Here is an 18,574-nt window from a genome sequence, read left to right on the forward strand (position 1 = left end):
GCTATGTTGGATGAGTTTGGGTGTAAATTAGGAGAAGACAAAGAAGTATCTTCATCATATGTAATGATAAGAGTGTGTAACAAGGTAAAGGGGTTATGAATGGATTCTGATTGGTTATGATGATGGTAAGGAAAACAATTTTCATAAAAAATGACATGTCTTGAAATTCCTATGGCTTGGGAATGCAAATTAAAGGTGACATATCCTTTTTCTTGTGGTTTGAAACCAAGGAAGATGCAAGGCAAAGATCTTGGATCTGATTTCTTTCTATTAGCTGTGAAGATATTGGTGTAACATAACAACCAAAGACTCTAAGCAAATTAATGGCATAAGGCAATTGATATAGCTTTTGATAAGATGATATGTCATCAAGAAAGGGTGTAGGCAAGTAATTAAAGAGATTTTGCATGAATAGAAGCATATGACTAGAAAATGGAAGGCAAATGGGACTGAAATAAAAGAGCTCAAGTAACATTCAGCAAATGTTGATGTTTTCTCTCAAAAATTCCATTTTGTTAGGGTGTTTCAAAGCATGAAGTTTGATGTACTATGCTAGTGGAAACATAGAATTAATGCATGATAAATTCACTTCCATTATCTGATCAAATGATTTTAACTTTAGCTTCAAATTGTTTTTCGACAAAAGCAACAAATGATTTCAGTTGAGTTTGTGCTTCAGCTTTAGACACCATAGGAAAAACCCAAACAAATCTAGTATGGTCATCTATAATGGTTAAGAAGTATTTGTGACCATGTAAAGCAGTCACAACACAAGGGCCCCAAATATCAACATGCAATAAAGAGAAAACAACAAAAGCATGAGATTGACTTTTAGGGGAAACAAACACTTTTTTTTTGTTTAGCTTTGTGACAAGTGTCACATACAAAATTTTTATCAATAGTCAAAATGGTATAATGTTGCCTCATAGCATGCAACCCATCATGGGAAGGGTACCCTAGTCTAAAATGTCACAAATCTATAGGCACTTTATTACAATAAACAACAGAATTAGAAGCAACAATGATTGAGCAAACACCAAAATCAACTTTTGACTATGATATGAGTTTGTATAGACCATCTTCAACATCAATTGTACCAATCATCTTTTGGTTGGCTATGTCCTGAATCAAACATTTGTTAGCACAAAAAATTAATTTTCAGCTTAAAGAAGAAGCCAATTTGGAAATTGACACAAGGTTGAATGTGAAACTAGGTAAGTGAAGAACATTAGTGAGAATCAAGGAACCAGTAAGCTGGACTACTCTTGAATGAGTTGCCAAGGTTTTTTGTTGATTAGGTAATCGAACAACGATAAGTGGAATCTCTTTGTAAGTTGTATATAACTTCAAAGATGAAGCAACATGATTATTTACTCCTTAATTGAGGATCCAAGTCACTTGATCATGCTTGCTTATGGCACAAGCAAAAGGTAAAACATTACCTATGGTGTTCTGATTATTAGATGAAAGAGTACCAATCTGATTTATGTGAGAGAAATTGTTGGAAGTTGAAACTCCTTGATTAGATTGTTGGTGAAGCAAATTTAGTAATGTTTGATGTTGTTGAGTTGTAAACTTCATTTCAGTTCCATTGTTATGTTTTTCTTGCCTCTGGTTATCATTGTTTTCAACTTCAGCTATTATGTTGTTAATTGGTGCATCCTAGGGCTTATAGAGTCTATGACTTAGAGGGTAACCATGCTTCTTATAGCATTCATCTACAGTATGACCAGTAGTTCCACAGTGAGTACAAATTTTATTACTCCTTCCTCCAAAATTTCCTTTGCCATATGAGCCTCTACCTCCCCTACCTCCTTTATTTGTTGAAAAATTAGGAGGATATCCATTCTTTCGAAGACAATTTTTAACAGTAGGATTATCCTTGCCACAATAGCTACAAGAATTAGACCCGGATGAAGTATTAGCGGCATTTATCATGCTTCCAAGCATATTTGAATTGACAAATTGTCTTTCTTGTTGAACCACATGCAAAACACTTTACTAATGGGAGGCAAAGGATCCATCATCAGAATATTAGATCTAACATTACTATATTGCTCATTCAATCCTCATAGAAATTGCATAACCTGATCTTGAATTTTTCTTTGCATTACATCAGTAAAAGAATTGCAAGCACACTGATGCACATAAGTGCAAAAAGGATTTGGTATATAACTCTCAAGTTCATCCCAAATAATGTGCAATTTAGTAAAATAGTTTGTGATAGATGTATCACCTTTTTAATTGAAGCCAATTCATGTTACAAGTTTGAGATCCTTAACATGTCCCCTCGCGATTTAAGATCCTTCCAAAATGTCTATTGCATTATCCATCCATAGTATTCTCTGTCTAATCGGTGTGGAAACAAAATGAACCAACCACAATACAACATTATCGTTGCATTTCTTCCAAGATGAAAATAGTGTATGATTCGATGTTGGTTGTTGTATCAATCCATCAACAAATTCGACTTTGTTCTTCAAGCTTAAGGCAATGAGCATAGATTTACTCCATGAATTGTAAATAGTAGGATTAAGAATAAGTGAAACTAAAGGAATAGTTGGATTTTCAGTAGGATGAAGAGAGTAAGGATTATGAACATTTAGGGATAAATCCGATTCTAAACTCATGATGAAGAGAACACAAGAAATCGAATCAAATGAAAATGAGAAAAGAAGAAAGAATCAAGATGTCAAATTGATATGAGAAGGAGAATCAGATAAACGACTTGCATAGCAAAACTCTTCAATTAAAGAGCTTTGATACCATCATGAATTGAGGAAGATGCATGAAGAAGATTAGAAAAAAAATTGTTTGCAGAGAAAGTAATAGAAAATGATGAAAAAAGATGAAGGATTCTCATTGATTCATTTCAAGCTAGAGGTACAAGTTTATATAGTAATACAACACCAAGTAACTAACTAATTGTACCAACAAATCATAGCAGATTTGGTTATAACTAAGTGAACCCAACTGACATCAACTAATACTAACATGAGCTAAGAAAAAATGCAGTTGATATAAAGTTTTTTTTTTCTCTAAAAAATGCAAGTGTTTTAGGGGAGATCAAGATATTCTATTCTGAAAATTTTTCAGCTGATGTGAAGAAGCAAATTAATGGAGATTAGCAACCAATTGCCACATACAGGCCAGACAAGTTGCGCCATTAATTTCCAGCGAATCTTCTATTGTTTTGTTTTTTTCAACTCTTTACTTTTTTGTTGAAAGAATTAATCATCTATATATACAGATGTTCACCTCACCTTACTTAGAAACTTGAAGTGGTTGAACGAATTAACTTCAATGATGCATGAAATTTGTCAATTGAATCAGTTTATATAATCAGAAATGTGCATTATATTATTGGTAACGTTAATGTTGAGCTCATTCCTCAAAATCACCGGGAGAAGGCCAAAGCTAGCTAGCTTAAAATTATTTTTTTAAGGTATTAAACAATAGTCCAATGACCAAATTCATACCTTTGGGTCAGATTGATTTGCATCAAATAATAATAATAATAATAATAATAAAATTAAAAAAACTAAAAATTAAAGAAATAGAACTAATGCACTGAAAATCATAAAGTAAAAAATTCTTGGCTAAATTATTGATTTGGTCAAGTTTGGTGGCAATGCATAAAATGGCTAGGCATCTAGGAATAAGATGGTGTTTTGCTTATGAACAATATTCATTTTGCTTATTTAGAAAAAGTAATAGATCATAAATATAATTTTACACATAAAATTAACAATAAATATTTTTGTTAAACTTATTATTTTTTATTAAATAATTATTCATTAGAAGTTAGATTTAAATAATTGTGTAAAAAACTTGACTCTTTCTCTAATATACTCCTCGATCCGTCCCGAAATAAATTGAATTAAAAAATTTCAAGACGAAGGCTAGGGTGCCAAAAATAAGTTTGGCACCATGCAAAGTAAATACAAGTCATCAAATATATTATTTATAAAAAAATTCTAGACGATTTTATTGTATAATATACAACAAAATCTTGTTTCGGTGAGAAAGATATTATTGGAAATTAGTAAAGAAAAAAACCACCCATGTGAGATGTGAGAATAGCATTTTGTATACAATTGGCCCGCCCATTCCAATAATAATGGGCTCAATGGGTTTATTTATAGTGGCATAGGCTATTTACACTTCCGTTATTCTAAGTACATTCCCCGTTCATTCTCTTTAGTTTTTAATTACCCATTAAACCATTTTTTCCTTATATTGATACATCTATTGGAACCCCCTTCTTCTCTTCCATAAACCCTTCTCTTCTTGGCACACACTCTTATTTTTCTCCCATCAATTGGTATATTCACCTCTCTAGACATCTTACTTTTACGATATTTCATGTTCATGTATAGAAAATAAAATTAAAAAACAAATACAATTGTGATGTAATAAAACATACCTTAAACGAACACACTTAATGAGTTATTACAATTTTTAATGTGTGCATGGTTATTTGAATATTGTAGACCTGGAGTTGAGAGGCACGTTGGAGACCTAGGGTTAAGAGGTTGAAAACACATAATTCTCAAAACAATGTGGGAATCCACCACCAAAAACTTTGCTTTTCAATTAATTGAGGTGTATAATACATAAAATTAGTGATAAACGTACCTTAAAATATAGTATCACATGAACAAAAACATATAATACTACATGTAATATTGATGGAAAACACAATATTATATAATGAATATGGAGTGAATATGAGGTTCAAAATTAGGATTTAAAGAATAATACAAATATACTAAATAAGGTTTTAGATAGGATTCAAAATTAGGGTTTAAAGAAAAATAAAGATGAAATGAAAATAATATTTTAAAGACTAACAAACATGGGAGTGTAAGATAAGATTTTAAAAGGGTACATATGGTAGAAAACATAAAAAAAAAGGTAGATCGGGTGTACTTAGTAAAAATTAGAATATATATAGTGTTATGACTTTTGTGGTTATTAATATGTAGCTCAAACGGGCCATGTTGCGAGAAAACTTGGTGTGGGTTAGACCAGACCAGCAGAAGTACTTCATGGGATTCTCTTGAAAGTTGCTTCCTGCACCTCATAATACTTCTTGTACCTAATCCGGAATATAAATGTAAAATTACACTATGGATTAATCGTTCCATAAGCTAAAAATTTACATTCTGAAGAGAATTAGCCTTTCCAAAAGCTTAAAAAGTACATGAAACAAGTTTTAAGGTGCAGTAAGCAATTGCCGTTCTTTTTATACTCTAGAGTACAAAAAGAAATTGATTAAATTAATTTTTTTATCCTCTAATTTATTTTGTAGATTTTATTTTATCTCTTTTATTTTTTTCAGATTGAAATAGGTCTTTTAATTTTTAAAATTAATTTAATTTGGTCATGTCATCTAAATTAAAATAACGATGTTAGGAAAAAATGTTTGTCATACTAATGTCATCTCACTAAATTTTTCTAACATTGTTAGTTCAATTTAGACAATATGTTTAAATTGAACTGATTTCAGAAATTAGAAGACTTAATTAAACCTAAAAAATTAATTTAATCAAATAAATTTGGCAATTGCTATATATACCTTTTCCTTTTTTACTAATGCAACCCCTTCTGTCTTATTTTTTAATTTTTTCCAAAAAAAAATCTCATTTTGGAAATTAGTTTAAAGGAAGGTTAAATTTTAACACATTTCAAAACGTGTTAAAATTTTACGACTTCCAAAAAATAATTTTAGAAGCCAATCTCAATAACTATTCAAAAGCATGCGTTCGAAAGCATATATCATGGGGCAGGACAAAAGAAGACAAATCCTTGTAGAGTTTAGGTGCCAAGCAATTCATGTTCGTCATCAGTGTTGGGATGTTTAAAATCGATGGATGCATCTCTACATGTTGAAGAGGTATGCCGAGATTGAGTTTCGAAAATTAGTTTACAGAAGTGTTAAAATTTTAAAACTTTTAAACTTTAATTTTTGAAAAATGTTAATATTTTAACAAAACTAATTTTTTGAAAATAGAGTACTTGTGAGAAAAAAAAAGTTACAAAAAATACAGAATAATATGCGTTATCTGTTTTTAGAGACGTGCTATGCGTATCTTTTTCTCACTATTTACTCTTACATATTTTTTGGTTGGAGGAAAATAGAGGAAAAGAAAAAGCAGGATTTTTTTTTTTAATTTTGTTCAACTTTTTAAGAGGGGGAATAGAATGGAGTAAAATTTTTCCTCCCCTCCAAGGAGATTTGGAAGGAAGAAAAATGAAATTTAAATATTTACTCTTGTACATGTTTGGTTAGAGAAAAATTAAAAATTAAAAAAAAGACATTTTTTTTTAATTTTTATTGTTTTGTTCAATTTTCAAGAGGGAAACTGAAAGGAAGTAGAATTCAATCTCATCTAATTTTTACTTCCCTTTAATATTGGGGATTTAGAGGGAATGAGAAAGGGATTTAAAATATTTTATATATTTTAAATTCTCTTCCAAATCTTCTAATATTGAAGGGGGGAAAAATTAGATGATAAAAAATTTTGCTCCTCTTGATTTTTATCGTCTCTTAAAAATTAAATCAAACAATAAAAAATTATAAAAAAATAATCTCTCACCACCCTTCTTCTCTCCTCCATTTCCTTCCATCCAAACATTGTCTTCATGTTGTGTTTATTAACTTTTTAATAATCTGGTTTATATATGTGCCCTTATAGGAAAAAACAGGGTTTTTTTCACACTACACTTTTTCTAAAAATACACCTGTTTTTTTTTTAAGTATGGAGAGAAGTCGGGGTTGGGGAACTTGACTTCTCTTTGTTTTGTTTTCATTTTTTTAATTTAAAAAAATAATTATTTTTATTAAAATTTTAAAGTTAATAAGTCTAGATTGGGAATCCCACTACTCTTTGGTTTTGTTTTTAAAAAAAAATTAATAAATTTTGATTTGTTTTTGTTAATATTATTATTTTATTCTTAAATAATGAGAATATTTTTTGTTTAATAATTTATTAACAATCTTAACATAATTAATTAATAGTCTTAAAACAAATAAATAAAAAAGGTAAAGTAATTAAATATATAGATTGATTAAAAACACAATGAATATATAATTATCATATCTTAGACATATTATATGAAGAAATTAGAACGCTCAAATAACAAAAAATACTAACAATTAGATAGACAAACATAATAAACGGAATATAATAAGATTAAAATAACGAAATATACTAACAATAACAATTGAAATATGAAAATGATGAAACTAGTCATAATTTGAAAAGTGTTGTGCCACGGACATGTCTTCTTCTAATAGTTGGATTATTGGTTTGTTAAAAATAGTTAAAATTTCTATTGGACAAAAATGTTTCCAATAGTTGGATTCTACTAATATCTTTAGCATGCCTTCATTATTTTTCAACTCTATTATTTGATATTCGATTAATTTTTTTCTAAATATTTTATATGGCGTATCTATTGAAAGAACAATTGTATAACCAGTTGTGATTCGTGAATTCGATAAGGGAGTCCCTATAAGCACAACTTGCTTGATGGCATCCTTGGGTGTTTTACAGTATTCTAAAGTATCTCTGAGGCAATGAATAGCATTCAACAAGAATCAAATACGTACATTGTTAACGAATTTGACTGATACAACCACACATTTATTGTAACAGAGACCCAAGCTCCCACTTTAAACACCTCGACTAGTTTTGGTTTACTGTCATACGAATTAATGTGGCAAGAATATGAAGGAGAACACTGGGATCCTAGTCCAAGGAGAATGAGGAGTGCAAATGGTCGTCCGGTTTCAATTTGCATTCCTAATGAGATGGACGAAGAAAATGAACGGAATACTAGAACAAAGATTTGAAATCTAGCGATAACAATGCCATAACTGAAACAATTGTCCCAATATATCTTCACTCTCAGCTTTTTCTTAGACAAATCTTATTGTTTATGTATTTTATTTATGATGTAATGTATTTTAGTATAAATAGATTGTTAAACAAAAAATATTGTCATTTTTTTAAAAAAAATATAAACAAAAATACTATATTTAATAAAATAATAATATTAAAAACTTTAATTATTTTTTAATGCAAAAATAAGTTAAAAAAAACAAGTGAATTAATTTTTTTAAAAAATTATTAATTTTTTAAAATTAAAAAAAAAAGAAAAGAAACGAAATCAAAGAGAAGTAGGGTTTCTCAACCCCACTTCTCTCCACACTTCAAAAGTAGGTGTAATTTAGGAATTATTTTTCATATAAGGAGAAAGAAGATGTAGTGCGAAAAAACCGAAAAAAACATGTTAACTATTTTCCAAAACTTATTCTTCTATTTTCTCTCTCACTATTCCCGTGTGAAATTTTATGCTTGTTAGTTCTGTTGTCTCAGTTCTATCTGAGAAATTCTCATGTATCCTGGGAGCTTGTGCGGTATGCTGTGGATAAGTTCTTTATGGTAATAATTTTGCACGCCTAAGAAAGTGATTCTATTAGTCTTTGTTTATGTTTTTTATAAGCCAAAGAAAACATCGTATTAGTTAGATATAAGGGGTACCGTACCAAGTGATTCTATTCGTGTTTTTAGCAGCTGCAATTACATCCGGGACAGTTTAAAATTTTTTCAACCTTCTCAGTTTCAATATGGTTCAATATGCAGACACCTTTATATTAGTATTTATTATTTATCGTTGACATTTGTGTAAGATTGATACTTCAAAAAAATCTTACGTACCAAACACGCACAGATTAGTCGAGTTTTATTACATATTTTACATTCGGTAGGAATTAAATACATGTATTAAAAAATTTAAAATAATTCAAATATATTATTCAACTAAATGAGTAAGCCTGAATATCTTCACTGATTTTGTTGTAAAAATGAGCTGAAAGCCTGAAAGATTCTATTTTTTTAAGATTTCGTTATTGAAATCAAGTGCAACAATTTTATATTTCAAAAATTTCGCAAGACAAACTTTATATAAAATTATACTATAATTTATTTAATTAAATTAAAACCAACATTGATTGTCCGTGATCCGTGCGTTTTAATTTTGATTTTTATTAGTTTTGGAATAAGAGCTCGCGCTTATTGACTAGTGACCACGTACCACGGAACTCATGTGAGACTTTATGAAGAGTCAACCACAAATAAGCCTTTCTTGCTGAATTCCAAGTTTCTTTATTTTTATTTTATTTTTGTATTATCAGATAGTAGTAGCTTTTGGGTCAACAAGTCAATGTACAAATTGCATAGACCTCGAAAGAGGGAGAAGAGTGGCGTCTAAGGGAAACAAGAAACATAACATAAGATACACGACTTTTATTTCTTCGCCAAGGTTTAATTTCTTGGTTGCCACAACATCGAGTTTCATATACTTATATACGTTTTAATCAATCATATATTTGACATTAATATAACTTTCACATGTATTATTTTTATAACTAGATATAAAATATGATTTTTATTAATTTAATCGCTGAATTATATTTATATATTATTAAGATTGTTTTTATTAAAATTAAAAAAATATCAAATTATTTATATTTTAATATATTTTAAAATATTTATATTATGTCAATTTTAATCTATACGAATGAAATGATAAATAACTTTTTATTAATATTAAATTTTGTATATGCAATTTATGAGAAAAAAAATTCAATTGAAAGATAAGTTTTTAAAAAAATATTATTCAATTGAAAGTTATAAATGCTATAATGATTATCAAAATTATATCAATATGATTTTATCACTATTCATATATACGCAAGGTCCAGTAAAGATCAATGAAAACTACATAGGTACACAATTATGAAGTGGGTTTTTTATTAACTAACTACATTAAAACTCTCAACTTGGTTTTTCTTAATTAGTGCATGTCCTCTTCGTTACGGCACATATATATGACTTTTAGGGCGTTGAGACAATGACACTGAAGAGTGTAGAGGGAAACAAACCCGGATGTTACGCAAGCTAGCAACCCTCACCCCTCTTCATTATATTACATATATAAGGCCAAGGGGACAGGGTGACCACAAAATGACACAGTTAGCATCTTCCTCGGTGCCACTGTGAAGTAGATCAAAACTCTAACTAGAACATCCTTTGATTATAAAATTGGTGACAAAGATGTCTTAACAGTCGTAAGGATTTTATTTATTTATTTATATATGCTCTAAAGTTAATCACCTTGTTTACGAGAGACAAATGAAGGATTTGGCATCTAGTAATATTTGAAAACAGGGGGACTTGCTCCAATCTCAATAGTTTAGGTCAATTTTAATCAAATTTTGAGAGACTTAAAATACAATTTATCCAATAGTTTAATTAGGTATTTATTGAATAAAATTTGGTTATATGAAAACATATCATTAATTATATGTGTAAAATATTTTAAAAAAATTATCATGAAATTTAATTAAATATGTTAAAAAGAGGTTATAAAGTTTATAAAATATTTCGTTAAGTTCAAGTAAACTCCACAGTAATATCTCCTTGATCGTTATCGTGTCTATCTCACAGAATATTTGATTGGAGGTTGATAACGTTGTTGCATCCACTCGCACAAAAGTTCAAGCAGAGAATGGTATATTAGCTTTCCAAATAATTTCACCCTTTATAGGTTGATGATCATCATGCATCCAATATGATGGGGATGACCACCAAATTGGATTATTTTTTTCTTGTAATTTTCAAATAAATTATTGCAAGCAGAAGAAGAGGGTGCATGTGGTGCTCATCATATCCTGTATGGCGGTGGGATTTGAGACCCACCAACACGAATGGCATATAAGGTAACCCTAAATACAAGGACGGGTTGTTTACTTTTGTGTTCCGTTATCTCCCATGCGGGGCATATCAGCTTTAGTCTCTCCTTTAAGGTATGTTTTGATGATATTAATGAATGGAATATTTAAATTGTTCTACTGTTTAGATTATTTAAATTTCAATGATTGATTTTTTTTATTTTTTTTTTGCATAGAACACGGTCCGCAAACAACATGGGACTAATTAATCTATGCCCTAAATTAGCTCATTATGCTATATTTTATAATCTACACTCACTATTTCTGTGAGTTCCAAATACTTTGTCTTTTACATATATACCATCATCCAATTAATGATTTCTAATTAGGAAAAAATACACAAAACTAAAAAATTTAGTAAATAAAATAAAACCCAAAAACAAAAAATTAAAGCTGGGTGTAATTACTTGAGGCTTGTGACACTAAAATGTAAACTCGTTTGACCATCTAAATACCTAATGCTATGACTATATATATAATTTAATCTATTTTAGTAGACTATACAATTTAATCTTTTTGCTCATACTATATATTACACACTACACTACTCACTATTAAATATCCAAAACAAATTCTTAAGCAAAATAAACTATAGGAAGGGATAGAAAACATTCACCACTGGGTCCAGTACATTAAATGGGATTCCAGTTGCTTCTATACTTGGCCAGTTAGCCCCACAAAAACATGTTCTGACTTTGGGACTTTGACACAGCCATGCCCTTTATGTACGAATATTCGATCGGTAGACGAAAGGACATTAATATATATTTATATAAAGAGTTTTTATGGTGTTTCTAATAATTTTAGGGGTTTTGATATCTTAGTTTTTTAACTAATCAAATTGCATATCATCTTCTCATTAATTGTTGTTTTTTTTATAATTTTAAAAGTCTGAACTCTAAAATCTTTTTAGTGACTTTCCAACATTTTTTATTTTGGGATTTAGGGTTTAAATTTTTTTATTATTGTTTCTTAAACATAAGCATAGTTTTTATAAAAAGTATTGAAAGTAACTAAAATGATTTTAGGATTCGGACGTTATCTTTAATTGTATTTTTAATTTAAAAAAGTTATAATTTTAAAAATAATAATCAAGGATTAATTTAAAAAAATAATTAATAATAAAGTAACATATAATTTAATTAGTTAAAAATTAATAGGATTAAAACCCTTCAAATTATTCGAAACATCAAACAAACTCTCTATTTATAATTATAAGGTTTAATTATTTTTTTAGTCTTTATAGTTTTCAAACTTATTTTTTTTTTAGTTCTTATAGTTAATAATTGAATTTTTTATTCTGAAGTTTAATAAGTGAATTTTTAATCCCTGAGATTTATCATTTTAATTTTCTTGTCGTTAATTTTTTTTTAATTCTATTAGTTAAAGAATTTTAACGACAGAAATCTTTTGAAAATTAAAATATAAATTTTATTAACTAAAAAAATGTACTTATTAATTGTAAAAACTAAAATAAATAAATTTAAAAATTATAGGAAGTAAAGTATAATTACTTGTTGAGACAATTTTCCGCATGGACCAAACACGACTAATTATTGCTGGTGTATATTTGGATTCGAGTATCTGGACAGAAATAATCAGTGGTATTACCGGATCTCACAAATAACCAATATTTGATAGAACCAAATGAAATGTAAGTGAGATGAAAATTTTAAATTAAAATAAAGTGTAAAAATATGGACCTCAATTTGTTTTACCGTTCATTGTACTTCTTTTCAGTTTTGTTTCGTCTAATCCCAAACGGACAGTAAATTAGTATTTGTAAAGAATCACTTTAGTTGGATCGTCGGTGTTGCACCTAAATGGTTGTTGTTTTCCTTCATCTCCTTCCTTCTTTTTCTAACAACAGAAGATACTTATAAAGACGCTCAAATACTTAAGTAAGGATGATATTCTAAGATGTAATTAAGATTGACATTTACCTAGATGAGGGTCTTCTTCATATGCTTGTCGTTTAAGAGAGACTCGGTTGTCTGATTTTACAATGTCAAGTCTTCTGAATCATAAGCATGAGCCCTAGATTTATTAAATGATATTGCACATATTCTACACTCACACCAAGTTCTTGTCATCTTTTTCATATTTATCCACCAAGATGCCTATCCAATTGTCTCCCTAGGAGTACTCAGTATGGAGTGGGATTTACATGGTGCGGACTCAAGCCAGTTTAGGTTGATTTGATTAATCATTCCACTTTAATTTCGAACCAAACTTATTATAATTGGTTCGGTTTTTTAATTTATATATTTTTAACTTTTAAATTAATGTATTTTAGACTTTGGTACTAATATTTTCTTTTATTTTTATTTCCTTTTCTTCTTCATTCGTTTTGAATTTCTTATTATCTTATTTAGTAATATCAAGTGTATTAATTTAGTCATATTTATTATATAATTTTTTTTTATCATATTTTCACTAAACAAAGTAATGAGATATATAAAGAGATACCTATAGAAACAATATTATATAAAGGAAATATTTAGTTGTTAAACAATAAGAAATATCTTTATCTTGCATCAATATAAAATTAAAAATTTATATTAAATAGACAATAACTAGAAATAAAAAGTTGAAAAAATAAAATATAATATTTTTTTGTTATCACAGCCAAACAAACCAGATGATATGAATCAAATCAACCCAATGTTAATCTGATTGATTTAGTTTGGATTGGCTAAAAAAAATTAAAACTCAAACTAAATCAATTCAGTTAATTATAACCGGTTTGGATTAATAGTTCCATTTTAAATTGAAACCAATTCAACCTCGGAACACTCCTAGAATTAATTACTTTTTTTTATTTTATATTACATTTTAAAAAAAGTTTAACCAAATTGTATTTTTTTTATGGATTTGAATCATCTAAAGTGAGTTTTATTGTTTTAGACATTAAAGTTTAACCAAACAATAGATACTTCACTCATAAAACATGATAAAGAAAACAAATCCTTTGTACATTTTAAATTCCTCAAGATTTTAAAATTTTCTATCCAAACACTACCTTAATTTACAAAATACCTAGTTTAGTAGCTTTAGTTTGTGACCATGATAAAATGTACTTTGGCTGGTTGATGTGGGTCATTTTTGTTACGCCTAATAGAGACAAGCGTGTAAATGTAGATGGAGAAACAACCAGGTACCAGCTCCACCTCTTCTATTTCATTATCAATTGCATTATTACTAATTTGCAACGTATATAATGGGACCTCCATGCACATCTTACAACTAATTTTCCTCGTGATTGGTTTCGAATTTGAGTCAACACGAAAATTTTCTTCATCCTAAAATAGTACTATATACCATTCAGAGTATATTACAATACTTAACCAATCAGCTCATGACATTTTTTTCTTGAATTCATCTGGCACGCTTGCATAGTGATAGTGGTGGCTGGTAATAACAGTAACTACTTTGTATCTTATGCGTGTCAACTACTACATTGTCTTCATCTAGGGGCAAGCGAACAAACCATAATTTTATTAGTTCAAACTTTACTTGATGTGAAACCATTTTGCTGGCCATGCTTCTATTTGCAGGTAAAGGGTCAACTTTGATTTACAGGTTACAACGAATCAAAGCTGAATGAACAGTGATCAATTCAAAGATCAATGTTACTTGGAAGTTGAATTATGAGAAATGTAGTTAGTACACGGTTCATGTAAGTAATGGTTCATCACTTTTTCATAATATTATGAAAAGACTCAAAAAAGTAATCTAGGAAGAACATGATATGTTTCTTATTCAGGTTATTGTCCAGACTCTAATCTGAAATTCTGTAAGTCTCTTCCATTATTTCATGACTGTACAATCAATATCACTGTTCTCGGTTTCTCGGAAAAGATTAAAAACTACAGACACACAACTCATTCCTGTGCTGTACATATATGAAAATTACAAATGGAAAATAAACAAAATCCAAAAAATAAAGTGTCATGAGCATAGCTTGGGCAAAGATTTTGCATAACTATGGCCTGATGCTTTTGATTTTGTGATCTTTGCCATTTGGATTTGCATTTTCCTACAGAATTTCTCTAATTCCATGACCCTCCACTGCATTCCTTGTAAATGTGCTTCGAGTTTCTCATTGTCTGTAGAAATATCAAAATTGCTAGAATACAACACAACTTGTTCACTGGTTTTGTTTTTCTTTCCCTTTTGAGCAGCACCACTGGAGTTGCAAGGTGAATCATTGTATGAAGATGTACTGGGAGTCATATGGAGTAAATTTTTCAGCTTAGATTGTTGAGAGATAAGAGCTTGAACCGCAAATTTTGAAGGAAATTTTTTGTTCTGAGAAAGGTGTAGACAAGCTTGAGGTGAAAGCTTCTCAAAATTTAAACCACAGCATATCTTCAGTCTTTCTTCCTGTGATAATTGAGTGTGTACCTAAAACAATAATACTAGTCAGTTCAAGACTTCAACAACACTATGCTTACACAGATTATAGGCCATGAATTTAAAGGCAGATTCAATGTTCACACTGTGTTACACATGGTATATTATATAAGCATTTCCAATTAATAGAGAATATCTTAATCAAGTAGTTAACCATATGACTAAAGTTACAGATTTCCAAATTTAAAAATTAAATTGGAAAGAATTATTAGAGTAAATAGTGTATGCACTAACAGTGTAAAGGATTTTTACATTGTCATCTAATTGCAAATCGTTATGTATGATAAGTTAGTTAACTTTTACAATACTTGTTTTAAAAGTCATACCAATAAAGATTTTTGATTAGTTGATAGTATGAACGGTGCATAGAAATTAAACTCTATCTAAATAAATTTAAAATTTACTTTGGAAAGATTTATTATACCTCAAGATACATGTCCATTGCATGGTAGAGCTCATCATAAGAATCTCTTGCAGAATCTGGAATTGCTGTGGCAAGAGCCAAGAACTTTGAAGTTTTCAAACAAGGATCAGGGGCTATTTCTGCTATATACAAATCTATTAAGCTAGCAACTTTCCGAATGGGAGTGACTAGACCATTTCCTCGCCGCAAGAATGCCTTCAAAAATCTCAAAATAAGGTTCACATCATACAAGTAGCTTATTCCATAAGGAGAAGGAACAAGCAAATTGTCCAAGGTTGCATGATCCAATTGGGAACCAATCATAGTCTCCAACTTATTCCTGCTACATTTGCTTATGTTCAAACCCAAAGTAACCCTCAGAATCCCAAACAATGTCTTGCAAGGAACACAACTTAAATCCATATCATAATGCATATCTATGACCATTTCTATGATCTTGCACTTCTCATGTGTAGTAGCAGTGGAAAATTTGGCCTTCTGATAGTAGAGAAGAAACTTGCTGATCACAACATGATCCATCTTTCGTGAAAGCATTAACTTAACCAACATTGCAACCAACAAGGGACTCAAAAACAGGAGATCTTCAAACCACCATGTTAAACGAGAGAAACTTGTTTTTACACTCTCAGTGCTCTTAGAGTCACACGAATACCGAACCCAAGAACTGTCTGTGGAACTAGTTGATGGACAAGGACTTGCTTCACTGGCCAAAACAAGCCTTCCCACAATAGTATCCAAGCATCTCTCTACCATCACAGAAGAATCTGGAACTAGTAAACTCTGGCACTGTTTCAAACCAATTAAAAGATCTGACCAAGTCCAATAGCTAATCTCTTGGAGTGACTTTTCAGTTTGCTCCAATAAGTTAGAAACATCAGCCACAGGTTCCTTCATTTCCATGTACTCAGCAGCACAACACGCCAGAAACAAATTGGAAGGACTTATATCAGCTGTTCCATTGTTGTAAGAGAATTTTAACATAAGCTCAAAGCCTTCAGCACCTCCTGGAAAATCATGGAATATTACTTTAAGCTTTCCTGTGGCACCACTAGACTTTCCAAACAGTCTAGCAAATTTGTTTGAATACTGAGTAATAACAGTCTGCAAAAGCATCCATTTAAGACCAAGTTAGATGATTAATTAATGATAGAAGAAATAATGTACAATTCTCTAGGAACAACTAGATAAGAAAGAAATTGCAGTAAACTAGTAAAGGGCAACTTTATTTTTATAGAAAAAGATATTAATGACAATAGGCTAAATTAAATACCAAAATAACCCACCAAAAACATGGAATCACTAGCGCACATAGACTAAAAAGGGAACAAGTTAAAAGAATGGAAAATGGAGAGAATGAAGGGAAAGTTCCACTCCAATTAAAGCTCTGAAAACAAAAGAATGGATTGGAGTCGTTATAGACAATAAATTGTAAGCAAGTGTGAGCAGGAAGGTTCACTATTTACAAATCATCTGGCAAGGAAGGATATAGAAAGGAAATAAATTGCATGAAAGCAACCCTCGGTCCCTCTCAAAAAAAAAATGTGAATAAAACAAACAAAATGAAGGTGGGAACATTTAAGGCTCAGAAGACCATAGCAGCAGCATTTAATGTGGCATGCAACATCCAAAAATAAAAACAAAAACAAAAGATGAAAAATGGTGACTCATGCTTGTGGTTATTGAAAATGGAGACGGAAATTATTGTAGCATGGACAAACAGAAGTTGCCCCACCTCACAGCTATGTAGGTGCAAATTAATGATGGGCTGAAAGCTACATACACAAATCATAAAGTAACTGAGGGTAGCCACTGCTCCTAGCTAGAAAGCAGAAAAGAGAAAGAAAGATTAAAAATTGCAAAGCACAAATCATTGAACCATATTCATTCTATATTCATGAGTAGCAGCATTTAGCATGAACTGAAACCATCAACCAAAATGTTGAAAAGACCAACCTCGTGACTACCATGTTCAACATAATATCTACAGATTATAGTATGCTGTAGAATAGATATTAGATCCTATAAACAAACACAAGAGAAAAGGGGGAAAAGAAAAGATTGAGAATTTACAATAAAGGTAAAACATAGAAGAAAAGAAAAAAGTGAACCATCGTCCAACAAAGTTTCGAAACAAATGACAAGATTATCAAAAACAGGCACTTTGAACCAAGCAATAAAGAAGAGAGAGAGAGAGAGTTACCTTGTCCACCATGAAAGTCTCTTCTCCATTTACATCCACTTCAAGGTTGCAGCAGCAAGCTTCCATAACTCAAAACATATAATAAAAAGAAAAAAAAAAACTAAAAAACAACAACACAAATAAAGGGTCTTTACAATTGGCTTTCTGGGACTAATCTTACATGAAAGATAATCCAAGGAAGGGAGAGACATGAGAAAGCCAAAATGGGGAGGGGAGAGGAAGAAGGACTAAGAAGATCATCATATTCTGAGACTAACAAAAAGACAAAGCAAAAGTGGACAATACACTGGTCCTTGTAATGGGGTTGATACTAGTCAATTGGCGCAGAAGTGTTGTGGTTCTCCACAAGGACACACAACAAAGACAAAGCTCGAAGTGAATGAGAAGCAACAAGGCATATAAAGACAGAAGAGTGACATAAAAAATGTGTGGACTGGTTATGAGTCAGAGAGAAAACACACAACACAACGCAAGAGAGAGGGAAAATAATTATATATTTGGTTGTGTATTATATATCGAGATAGCATATTATTATACCATAATATATAGCACCGAACCTTCTGACATTCCTGCAAAAATAATATTACTAGACTAGCCTCTTAAATAACAACATATTTTATGAAGAATTCTGATTTCCTTTTTCTTCAGCAAGTCAGAATTTTTTTTACAGAAAAATAAGACTTAGAACTTAAGCTTTTATATCTGGCTTGACCCTTCTCTTGTTTGTTCC

The 18,574-nt window shown here is 30.1% G+C and overlaps 1 protein-coding gene across 2 annotated transcripts; it reads right to left on the reverse strand.

The window, feature by feature from the left end:
* Positions 1-14,540: 14,540 nt before the first annotated feature.
* LOC114380469 (BTB/POZ domain-containing protein At3g22104-like) lies at positions 14,541-18,547 on the reverse strand. 2 transcript variants are annotated; one of them, XM_028339544.1, is made up of 3 exons: positions 17,845-18,547; positions 15,645-16,745; positions 14,541-15,211 (listed from the first exon to the last, which is right to left on the reverse strand). In XM_028339544.1, the coding sequence occupies exons 1-3, from the start codon at positions 17,908-17,910 to the stop codon at positions 14,756-14,758; spliced, it is 1,623 nt and encodes a 540-aa protein (XP_028195345.1). In that variant the 5' UTR covers positions 17,911-18,547; the 3' UTR covers positions 14,541-14,755. The 2 variants fall into 2 exon arrangements, with proteins under 2 accessions (XP_028195345.1, XP_028195346.1); XM_028339545.1 differs by lacking the exon at positions 17,845-18,547 and adding an exon at positions 16,928-17,750.
* Positions 18,548-18,574: the final 27 nt, after the last annotated feature.

The sequence above is a fragment of the Glycine soja genome, chromosome 12 (genome assembly GCF_004193775.1).
Source record: "Glycine soja cultivar W05 chromosome 12, ASM419377v2, whole genome shotgun sequence".
Lineage (NCBI taxonomy): Eukaryota > Viridiplantae > Streptophyta > Magnoliopsida > Fabales > Fabaceae > Glycine > Glycine soja.

What these genes read in the sequence shown, in the direction of transcription:
- LOC114380469 (XM_028339544.1), bottom strand. Translation starts at nt 17,910, where the DNA reads ATGGAAGCTTGCTGCTGCAACCTTGAAGTGGATGTAAATGGAGAAGAG. An exon ending in AGACTTTCATGGTGGACAAG is followed by an intron (nt 16,746 to 17,844) that starts GTAACTCTCTCT and finishes ATGCTTTTGCAG; the next exon opens with ACTGTTATTACTCAGTATTC. An exon ending in CAATGGACATGTATCTTGAG is followed by an intron (nt 15,212 to 15,644) that starts GTATAATAAATC and finishes TTATTGTTTTAG; the next exon opens with GTACACACTCAATTATCACA.